A 10,628-nucleotide genomic window follows, 5' to 3' on the forward strand; every position below is an offset into this window, starting at 1 on the left:
CCCACCTGCAAAGTCTAGTGTCGATAGGGTAGTGTTGCGATACGCATATAGCGTTGCGCTTTGCCATGGGCAAGCTCTTGCTCACTAGTGGGCAAGTATCTGTCTTGCTATCATCCACAATCGGTATGAATGTCATTCACCTCTGTATACCGTATGGGACTGTGCTGATAAATTCATCTCACAGTCTGCACATTCACCCTGCTCCTTTTTCTAGCGGGCTATGTCCTACAGCAGCAGACCTTGCATGCCTTGCAAGCAACACTAAGGCCACGGAATCCCACAGACCCCAGGTCAAACTCTGTGCTAGACAATAGCCCTCAAGTCCCGCTGTCAGATACACTCCAGTCATCCTCGAAATTCGGAGGTTCTCTCAACTCTCCCGGACGAGCCGCATACCAGGCGCATGTGTCGTCGCATCACAAGCCTACAGACGCACATGTCGAGACGGCGCCAGACTGGACCAGACTAGCCCACGTGCAGCTGGTCAAAACTCACGAGTCCGTATGCAACAGCATAATGCTCTTCAGTGCGCTGCACAGACAGAGAAGTCCCGCGCGGCGCATTCTGTTGTTTCCGGCAACATGGGCTACAGACCTGAATCCTGTAGCAGGAGGGTCGTATGATCCTTTTATTCTTTCCACTCGTCGACTACTGAAATTGGCTGCCCGTCGATACCGCGTCGAGCTTAGGCCTATATCTCCACTGCTAGAAGATGAGATTAGCAGAGACGACGCACAGAGCTACAGTCTCGCCAGCGTCTTTGCGTTACGGGACTTGGACCGAGTCATGATCGTCCAGACACCAGGTCTGTTACTCGACGATGGTGCAGAACTGCTCGATCAAACCCTGGCGTTTGCGCCTCCTTCAGCGCTGGGTGTCTTGGCCACAGACCCGGAAGCAGACGTTAGAGGTGACGAGATGGTTCTCGCAACACCAGGAAAAGACACCTTCGCCGCGCTACGAGCCTCGGAGTTAGCAGTCGAGATCGCATCAAGAAAGGACCAAGCGCCGCTATCAACGACATTTAATCCAGACGTCCGACTACTCTCCCACGTGATCCTGGACCCCCTGAGTCTTTCCCCATCTTCCGACTCGACAATAGACTCCGACAACCATCGTAGTCTACTAACTGCAATCTCAACTTTGCACTCGGCCGTCCCAGACCAATTCTTCAACGCCTCATCTTTTCTACACTCGTCACCCTACATCCTCTTCCGAGACCCCCTTTTGCCACTAGGTCCAGAATACGACGTTCCCGTCTCGGCACGTAGAGAAGCGCGGCCGAAGAACAAGGACGCGGATTGGGTGTGGACGAAGCTGTATGGACGGTTTGCACAGGAGCGCATGGACGTTTGCGGGTTGGACTTGGAGATCTGGAGGGGATGATTTTTTCTGTTCTTACTATCATTCTTGGTTCTGGGTTATGTTTCTTCTCTTGTAAGCACGGGAGAAGAATATTATTGGTTGTTCGCTGGGCGCAGATGCGTTCAAGTGTTGATATGATGGGAAAGACACAACGATAGATGATCATGGGAAATTGAGAAATAGATGGGCATGCAAACTCAGCTTGAAGTGACATGTACACTTGCGATTCACAATATATCCGAGGAACACTCATGTCACGAGATAGATCTTGCATATAGATATGAATCGATCGTGCAAGTAGTGCATGAAGAGAAGCAGTAATTACCCAGGTATCATTCACATGAAAGGACTGACTCGCCAGGCTGTGGATAAGTGATGAACATGACAAGTGCTGTACTGTACCTGGGGCTAATCGCCGCAAAGGCCGAGATGATGGAAACATGAATCAATTCCCCAAAGCTGCAAGTATAACACCACACTCACCACACACTACACTCCACCCACACCCAAAGATTTTGTCCTTCAACCACCGAGTCACATCTAGCCACTGACCCGAGACACGAACACCATCCGCGACCATGGCCGACCCCTTCGAAGTGCGCATGCGCTTCACAAGCCAACTGCAGCACCTGAACGCCAGCGTGACCTCTGCGCAGAAAACCGCCCACTACGCGCTCAAGCACCGCGAAATGGACGAAGACCTACACTCGTGCATCCTGGAGCAGCTGGAGCGCAACAACATGAACAACCGGGCGAACATCATGTATTTCTTCGAAGCGCTGTGCGACCGCGCGCGGCACGAGAACCACCCGGAGTTCATCCGCATGATGGAGCGGGATATTCTGAAGATCATTGATCTCGTGGCGCCGGACGATAATGGGGGTCCCGGGGCGGCGAACGTCAAGGTTGTTAGGAAGGTGCTGAATTCGCTGCAGGAGAAGAGTTATCTGAATCCGAAGACTGTGGTTGAGCTGGAGGAGTTCATCAAGGATAGAGATAAGAGTATGATGATGATGGATGATGACGAGGAGAATGGTGGTGTGGGTGCTGGTGGACAGTATGGGGCTGGCGGTGCGAGTGGCGAGAATGGCTCGGGCCCAGTCGAGGGCGTGGGCGGCGAGAGTGGCGAGACGAATGGACCCAGGGGAGTCAGAGAAGTGGGCAGAGGAGAGCCCAACAACAGCGGACGACGACTGGATAAGCGACAGATCGAGCAGAGGATAGAAGAGGACAGAGAGCGCCACAAGCGGCTGCGAGAAAGCATCTGGGCGGTGCCGCATGATGTTGACCCCGACGCCGAGTACTGGCGCATGATGGACGAGACGAGCGATATTGGCGACGACGACTACGCCATGGCTGCCGAGGAGGCCGAAGAGCGGAAACGCTGTGCCGAGACTCATCATCTTGAGATGGCTGTCATCGTATGAACCCGACTACAAACAAACCAGGCAGATCGGCAAAAACTTCACTTTAGCGCTGGCGCTCCGGACATGTATATCTTGTACTACATTCACATCTACTCGCAGAAGATACTCCCCATACTCACTGGCCAAGGACATTTCCATATTCATGTCCCTTCCAGATAATCATTCTCACTCACTCCCGCCACTCCAGAACACCATCTTCGAAAAGTCCACTGACAATGCCCCACTTCCTCTGGACATCCCTCACCGCAGTCGACGACGTCGAAAACTCCTCGCCAGAGTTCGCATACAGCGTCCTGACCCCGGCCGCTCCTTCGCTCCACTCCACCACATAGCTCGGTGCCGTAAGCTTACAAGCCTCTGCCTTATCAGCGTCATCCGCGGGCCCGTAGCGACAAAGTGACCTTGTGTAGGCGAACTTGTTCAGCGCTTTCGGGTGGCCGTGTCCCGCGATCAGGAGTCGACCTTGCTCGTCGACGCTAAGGTTGTCAGGCAAGAATGGAATGGGGATTGTACCCTTCAGTATCAGCTTCGGCGGTGTGTGTGACTCGATGTTGTACAAGTTTACAGCAGCATTGGTCGTGGATGCCACAGCCAGTGTCGTCGAATTGAGCAGTTTGACTCCATTCGCAAAGGGAACGTGAGCCAGCGTCGTGACGCTCATTGTGGGCAAGTGGATATGCACAACGTTACCCTTGGGCAGTGCGAGATACGTCTCCATCATCGCGAGCCACCTGTGCCATCGCACGAGGAAGAAGTGATCATTCGTCATGTAAATGTTCTCCTCATCGACAACCGCAATGGCGTTTGGAGAGTGGATCTTGGGATGCACAATCGTGCGAATATGCGCCGCTGAGTGCTCTGAGAGATAGAGACGGAAGATCTCGAGACTTGGCCCGGCCATTGCATGGTTGATCACATAGAGCGTTCGCGAGGGAGCATGGTACTCGATGCCCAGAGGTGGAAGTCCACGCGTGCCTGTGGGAAATCAAGCAGAGACAATGGTATAGGTGTAGCCTTGGGAGATGCGTAGTTGTATAAGTGAAGAACTCCTTGGGTGTGGCTGCCATTGCGGAAAATGCCCTGGTTAGGGTTAGTATCAGCTCGAGAGTGTCTTAGATCTGAATAACTTGATCTGAACAGTTACAATCATGGATCGGTATGAGTTGCCCAGAATTGCAAAAGCATGGTACCAAAAGCAAACTACAGCAGGATCTATTTCGTTTTTGGGACGGAGGCATATGAAGACTTGCAGCTGTGCTTACCATTACAGTGTTCCAATGATCCCTCCCAGCATCGCAGCTCAGCAGAGCCCAGCCGTCAGATTCATCAAGCAAAATCACATCTTCACAATTCCTCAATTGACCGACATACTTGACCTCATGGGATGGAAACGCCGAGAGGCCCTCGATCACTTCCGGAGCGTTCTTTTGCAAGCCGCGGATCAGTTGGACTCGGCTGTAGAGGTGCGGGATGACAAAGGCGGTGGCGATCAGGCCCTGGGGAAGTAATTCAGCTTGAACATTGTCTTCCCTGATGAGCTGGAAATAGGACGAACGATATTCCACTTGAGTTGCATTCTGCCCTACAGTAACAATGCACTCTATCTCAGAGACCTCGGGACACTTTATCGAGTCAGGAACGCGAGCTGTGCGGTAGTGTAGTGGGTCGAAGAGAGTTCCAACGCCCTCTGGAAAGGTGGGGAATCTTATACCTTGTCACCTCCCTAATTGGGTTAGATCGATCTCCCCAACACTGGACGGAGTTCGCTTCTGCGGACGTTGCTCTTTATACCAGACCGGATCCTACAAGCCAATTCTGTATCATGGTTGGGCGGCCCAAGTGCTGGGTGCATGCAAGCACTCGCTTCTCGTCAAAGACAGATGCGGAGATCAATCTTGCCACGGCTGAGGCTACATTTAGCGCAACTGTGGTCGACGACTATTCCTTGCCTCGACTTTGATAAAGTGCTTTAGTGCCAAGTCCGACATACGGAATCATTCTACCCTTCGTATCAAGGTAATGTTGCTGCCTGCTCAGGCAGCACAGTATACGGCCAGGTCTTGTAAAGCAAACATATATCAAGCTTGTCTGCGTAGGACATGATCTAGTATCTATCAGCACATCTCTTTGTTGTACATGATGGTGGCCTCTTGCCCATCCGATGGGTCTGTGACATGGCTATCAGGACGCTGTGGAATTGACTTCACGGTCGCTTTCGAAGACTACGTTCTCATACTCATTCCCGCGACATGTCTTCTTCTGATCGCACCGATACGTCTACGGACCATCTGGTCAAGGTCTATCAAAGTTGCCACGCCGACAGTTTTGCAACTTTCAAAAAACGTACGAGTATGATCTATGACGATCTATCTATCCGACTAATCGGTTGCAGCTGTCAGCACTTCTCTTTATTGGCTCAAGCTTTGCAATGCTGGTGGCCAATTGTACACGATCTGAGATAGCTAGGTCTGCAGAGATACCAGCTTCTGTCGTTGCGTTTCTTGCATCAGGGATCGCTTGCGCGTTGTCTTATTTGGAACATCTGAAGTCCATACGACCTAGCAAACTCTTGCAGCTCTACCTACTTGTGGCACTCGTAGTAGAAGCCGTCCATCTCAGAACCACGTGGACCCGGCATGATGATCTGGTCCTGCAATCGATTGGCATCCTGCAAGTAGTCTCTTGTGCCTCATTTCTTGCTGCCGAATCTGCGGGCAAAGAACACATTCTACTGACTCGGAAACGTCGATCGCCGCAAGATGTCAATGACCTTTTCAGTGAGCGTATGTTTTGGTGGCTTAATCACCTGTTCAAACAGGGCTATCGCAAGATTCTATTACCTACCGATCTGGATGAGACAGACAAAGACTTGTCATCCCCGGAGGTTGGCAGAAAGTTTCGCCTCGAGTGGCTCAGGCAGTACAATCGGAACCCGGAAGTATCGCTGATATGGATCACATTTTCAGCTTTGACATACGACGTCCTCTTCCCAGTTCTACCACGACTGTTGCTTCTCGGTGTGACTTTTGCACAACCATACCTTATTCTGAGATTCATAAATTACCTCGAGACCACAACCGAAGGTGGAACTGAAGAGGGCGTGCTTCTTGTTCTCGCGACAGCAGTAGTGTACACTGCGATTGCTACCTTTCAAGGTAAGAGATTGATGCGTCCATAAACACTTCGTACATTAACACTTGCTAGGATGGTATAAACAATCCGTCGGACGATTGTCAGTGAAAATCCGCGGTTGTCTCATTACCGCTCTACATGACAAGGCACTCAGATGTCGATCGAGTGCAAAGTCATCGCCATTAATGCTCATGAATGTTGATGTCGAAAAGGCCGTCCTAGGGGTGAAGCAAATGCACGATTACTGGGCGACAATACTGGCAATAGGTATAGCATTGGCCCTCTTGTATATGCAGATCGGCTATGTCTTCATAGCTCCCCTGATACTCCTCGTCGCCCTGATCACTGCATCTTCTCTCAACGGAAAGAGAGTATTACCCAGACAAAAGATTTGGCTCTCGGCAACTCAAGATCGCGTCTCCTACATTACCGGTGTCATTGCTTCGTTGAAGAACATCAAACTTTTGGGCATCGGCCCTTCGGTCCTGCAAGAGGGAACAGATTTTCGAGAACGCGAAGTCGAAGCTCACAAAGCGGTACGCCTTTCGATGCTTCTGAACATCACTTTGTCAAACTGTACATACCAGCTTGCAACTTTGGTACTGTACACAGCGTTTGCAGTCAGGACGCATTATGGTGGACCTCCACTTACAAACACGACACTGTTCACCTCTTTGAGTATTCTCAAATTATTCACGACACCGATGATGGACATGATTCAGGCAATCTCGACGACTTTGCAGGCCATATCGTCGTCGCAGAGGATCCAGAGCTATCTGATCGTCGATGGACATCCGGATCACAGGAGAATTGGCGCTATGGATGAGGACGATTCAGCCATACCTACGCAACCTAGCTTTAGATTGTCCGAAACACACCGGGTAGCACATTTACAGAATGTGACCTGCCAGTACTCACCAGACGCACCGGCTCTTGCAAATGTTTCATGCACGTTCAAGCCAGGCACTCTGACAATGATCTTGGGAAGGTGAGCATCCTGATTCTTACAAAATAAAATCCCCCCATGAAGATCTTCGTCTTTTATGACTGATCATTACAACTGTGGAACGATAGGAAAAAGGCTAACAAGAAGATAGCGTGGGATCTGGCAAGTCAACCTTACTCAGGACATTACTAGGAGAGATGAACGTGACAAACGGTTTCGTATCAGTAGCCACCGAAGACGCCGCATTCTGTGAGCAAACCCCGTGGCTATGGCATGGCACCGTCAAGGAAAACATCTGCGGAGCTTCTCCTTTCGATGGCAAATGGTTCGATCAGGTGATATGGGCATGTGCCTTGCAAGAGGACCTTCAACAATTCCCTAAAGGTATCCATACCCTGGTCGGAAGTGACGGGACTGCCCTCAGCGGAGGTCAGAAGAACCGCATCAGCCTTGCACGAGCGCTTTATTCGCGCAAACGCCTTATGTTGTTAGACGACATCTTGTCAGGACTGGATACACGAACTGAACAACGTGTCTGGAAGAGAGTCTTGGGTCCAACTGGCTTGTTAAAGACCTTAGGATGTACAGTTCTATTTGCAACGCATGCGATTGGCTGGATACAATTTGCGGACTATGTCATATGTATTGCAGATGGCAAGATAGAGTACCAAGGTTCACCCAGAACGGCCCCGTCAGCATACAATTTGACAAAGACCGATACTAATCGACCACCATCGCCGAGTGAGCAGGACCATTATACTATCGACAGCACTAGCTATGAGGAAGCTGATACACAAAATCCAACCTTGCCCGAAGCGACACAGGGCTCGGATATGCGGGTCTACCGAACATATCTAAGATCGTTCGGAACCACACTGACACTCATATACTTCCTGTTATCTTCAGCGTTCACAGGCACTTCTGTCATGCAGAACCTGTGGCTCAAATGGTGGGCAAGTGCCAGTCCTATCGACCCCCAAGGACTGGCAAAGTATGCGGGAGTGTTTGGTGGCATCACGGCCGGGTTCGTCATGGTAGCATCCGCCTTCATAGGATTTTCGATGCTGGCACTGCTCCCTCGTTCGAGCAAGTACCTCCACGTACAGCAGTGGACCGCCTTGGTCAAAGTATCATTTGCCTCTTGGGGATCGAAAGACACAGGCAGTGTGGCGAACCGATTTTCCCAAGACATCTCCATCGTCGATTCACAACTTTCCATGAACTTCATCAACTTCACAGCAATTGTATTTGACTGCATTGCCACCGCCGCACTTTTGATAATCGCAACGCCCTTCATTGCCGCAGCTCTGCCAGTGCTCCTCGTCATATTCTGGGCGATACAAAAGGTGTATCTACGGACGTCGAAACAACTGCGTATCCTGGATCTGGAAGCCAAAGCGCCCATGTGTACACACTTCTTGGAGACCGTTTCAGGTATCGTCACCATCACAGCCTACCGCTGGTCCCAAGTGTATCATGATCGAAATGCCAAGCTTCTCGAAGACAGTCAGGTACCCTTCTACCTCCTGGAATCCGTGCAGAACTGGTTGTCCTTTGTTCTTAACCTCGTTGTTGCTGGACTCGCAACTACGGTCATGGCTATTGCAGTAAGACTTCGCAGCAATGTCGACGCTGGTTATGTCGGCTTGGCGTTGATCCAGATCATGGATTTAGGGATGTACTGCGAACAATTGATCGTCAGTTGGACTGGATTAGAGACGAGTTTGGGTGCAATAACTCGAATGAACGAGTTCATCGATGAGACTCCTCAAGAAGAGCAAGGACAAGTCAGTCCTCCACTAGATTGGCTCTCCAAGGGAGAGATACGAATTGAAAACCTTGTCGCCTCTTATTCGGAGACCGCGGAGCCAATACTCAAAAACATCAACCTCTCCGTCAAAGCTGGCGAAAAGGTAGCTCTCTGTGGCCGCACCGGGAGTGGCAAATCGAGTCTCGCGTCGTCGATATTCGGCTTGTTATACATTCGAGAGGGTAGCGTTAGCATTGATGACGTTGACATCACAAAAGTGTCCCAGGACCTTCTTCGCTCTCAGATGGTAGCGATTCCCCAGGACCCTTACTTCTCACCAGGTACCGTCCGACACAATCTTGCTTTGACCGCTCCAGCTGTACATAGTCTGTCGGACTCAGCTATGCTAGATGCACTGAGAAAAGTCGGCCTATTCACGAAATTCAACGCACTAGCTGCAGAATCTGGAGATACGTGGCTCGGCGCGCTGGATGTCGAGTTGGAGCCTACGAACATGTTGACAAAGGGGCAGATGCAACTATTCGCCATGGCCAGGGCGATAATTTCTGATGGACAGATCGTGCTTGTCGACGAAGCGACTAGCGGGCTTGATCACGCTTCAGAGATCATGGTCCAGAAGTTGTTGAGAGAGGAGCTCTCAGGCAGGACCATCATTGCCATCGCTCACCATCTCCAGACCATCATGGACTTCGACACAGTGATTGTCGTGGACAATGGAAGGATTGCGGAGATGGGCAGTCCAACAGACCTAGCACATGAAGAGGGTACTCTGTTCAGTCAGCTTCTCCGTGCTGCCGAGGAGTGACGATCTTTTCTCGTATACGACACACGGACTGGACTGGCTTTTGATAAACATAAATATAACGAAAGTAGATGACCACGTTGTTCTAAATTGATTAAGGATCTCCTTGGCTTGCACATCCTGAGGTCGAATGACTGCCGACCACGCGACGAAATCAGCATCCGAGCCTGTTCCTCCGAGACAAGAATATGGGTTGTCTTATTCACACTCTACACACATGTCCTCGCTGTAATGTCGTCTGAACACAAAAGTAACAACGACAATAGCGCACCACCTCGGGACAGCGCATTGATGCAATTGCGCACTTCGGGGGGTTTCGCAATGCGCGGGCGGCCCGAGTGCTTTGCAGATCTCCCATATATATTAGCATCATAATATATTACAAACGGATCTGACGATGGACCGTTCAGCATAGATTATCTTAGCTTCTCCGAACAGATTATCTGATCATATGACTTATAAGGGTTTTTCAGTTATTTATCATTACTTTGAATTTTGGCGACTAAGAGGCCGTCGTGTCGGTAGTAAAATCGCGATTGGTATTGCTGAGCGTAGACTTAAGCATGTATTCAGATGCACATTACGAAGCCCAGACGAAATATTGTAAAAGCATTGCTCATGTGCATCCAGGATGAGCCATGTAGGTAGACCTCGCATCGGAAATTCGGTTCGGCAGACTGCATGCTGTGGTGATAAGGTGAGTTGTCGATACTATCTGCTTGACATAAATACATGGCAAGAGCCCCGAAGAGTGGTGTCTCCCGTTTAATCATTGACACACAGCCAACACTTGCGACCGCGATCGAAACCTGCACCCTGCTTGGTGATGCTATAGTCATTAGACTTAATATGCATTCCTGTTCGTCCCGTCCCTCGTGCTACGCTTATTGCTATTTACACCGGAGCTCCTTCGGTTTCCGCAATGGCGCATGCTAGCTTTAGGCTGCAGCAAGAAACCAATCGATCATTTGCCTAGTCAGTTTATGGCGCTTCAGCATGGCGGCTTGTCCTGGCGAATCATACTGTCTCATGAAAACCGTTTACAGCCCCCTGAACAAAGCCGACATAGCGGTCAGTCGGTGCATTGGTGACATAAAAGAAGTACAACACACATGGGAAAGCACCTGGTCAAAAGCCACGAGATTCTTGAAGAAACGACATTGGAACGTTCACACCGAGACCCAG

General features: G+C 50.5%; 4 protein-coding genes across 5 annotated transcripts; 3 read left to right on the forward strand and 1 right to left on the reverse strand.

The window, feature by feature from the left end:
• Positions 1–65: 65 nt before the first annotated feature.
• On the forward strand, positions 66–1,386 carry AAFC00_005712 (uncharacterized protein; the record flags this gene model as incomplete). The annotated part of the gene is made up of 2 exons (XM_069345536.1): positions 66–123; positions 185–1,386. The coding sequence occupies 2 exons, from the start codon at positions 66–68 to the stop codon at positions 1,384–1,386; spliced, it is 1,260 nt and encodes a 419-aa protein (XP_069197738.1).
• A 557-nt stretch (positions 1,387–1,943) lies between these two features.
• AAFC00_005713 (uncharacterized protein) lies at positions 1,944–2,792 on the forward strand (the record flags this gene model as incomplete). Of its 2 annotated transcripts, XM_069345537.1 has the most annotated exons (2): positions 1,944–2,367; positions 2,467–2,792. In XM_069345537.1, the coding sequence occupies 2 exons, from the start codon at positions 1,944–1,946 to the stop codon at positions 2,790–2,792; spliced, it is 750 nt and encodes a 249-aa protein (XP_069197739.1). The 2 variants fall into 2 exon arrangements, with proteins under 2 accessions (XP_069197739.1, XP_069197740.1); XM_069345538.1 differs by having other exon boundaries at positions 1,944–2,792.
• Positions 2,793–3,704: 912 nt separating this feature from the next.
• On the reverse strand, positions 3,705–4,368 carry AAFC00_005714 (uncharacterized protein; the record flags this gene model as incomplete). Its single annotated transcript, XM_069347813.1, has 3 exons — positions 3,705–3,872; positions 4,055–4,288; positions 4,348–4,368. The coding sequence occupies 3 exons, from the start codon at positions 4,366–4,368 to the stop codon at positions 3,705–3,707; spliced, it is 423 nt and encodes a 140-aa protein (XP_069197741.1).
• Positions 4,369–4,928: 560 nt separating this feature from the next.
• AAFC00_005715 (uncharacterized protein) lies at positions 4,929–9,446 on the forward strand (the record flags this gene model as incomplete). The annotated part of the gene is made up of 4 exons (XM_069345540.1): positions 4,929–5,135; positions 5,185–5,947; positions 5,997–6,912; positions 7,022–9,446. 4 exons carry the CDS (start codon positions 4,929–4,931, stop codon positions 9,444–9,446), a joined length of 4,311 nt encoding a protein of 1,436 aa, XP_069197742.1.
• Positions 9,447–10,628: the final 1,182 nt, after the last annotated feature.

This window comes from Neodothiora populina, assembly GCF_041146345.1.
Source record: "Neodothiora populina strain CPC 39397 chromosome Unknown canker_contig_6, whole genome shotgun sequence".
Lineage (NCBI taxonomy): Eukaryota > Fungi > Ascomycota > Dothideomycetes > Dothideales > Dothioraceae > Neodothiora > Neodothiora populina.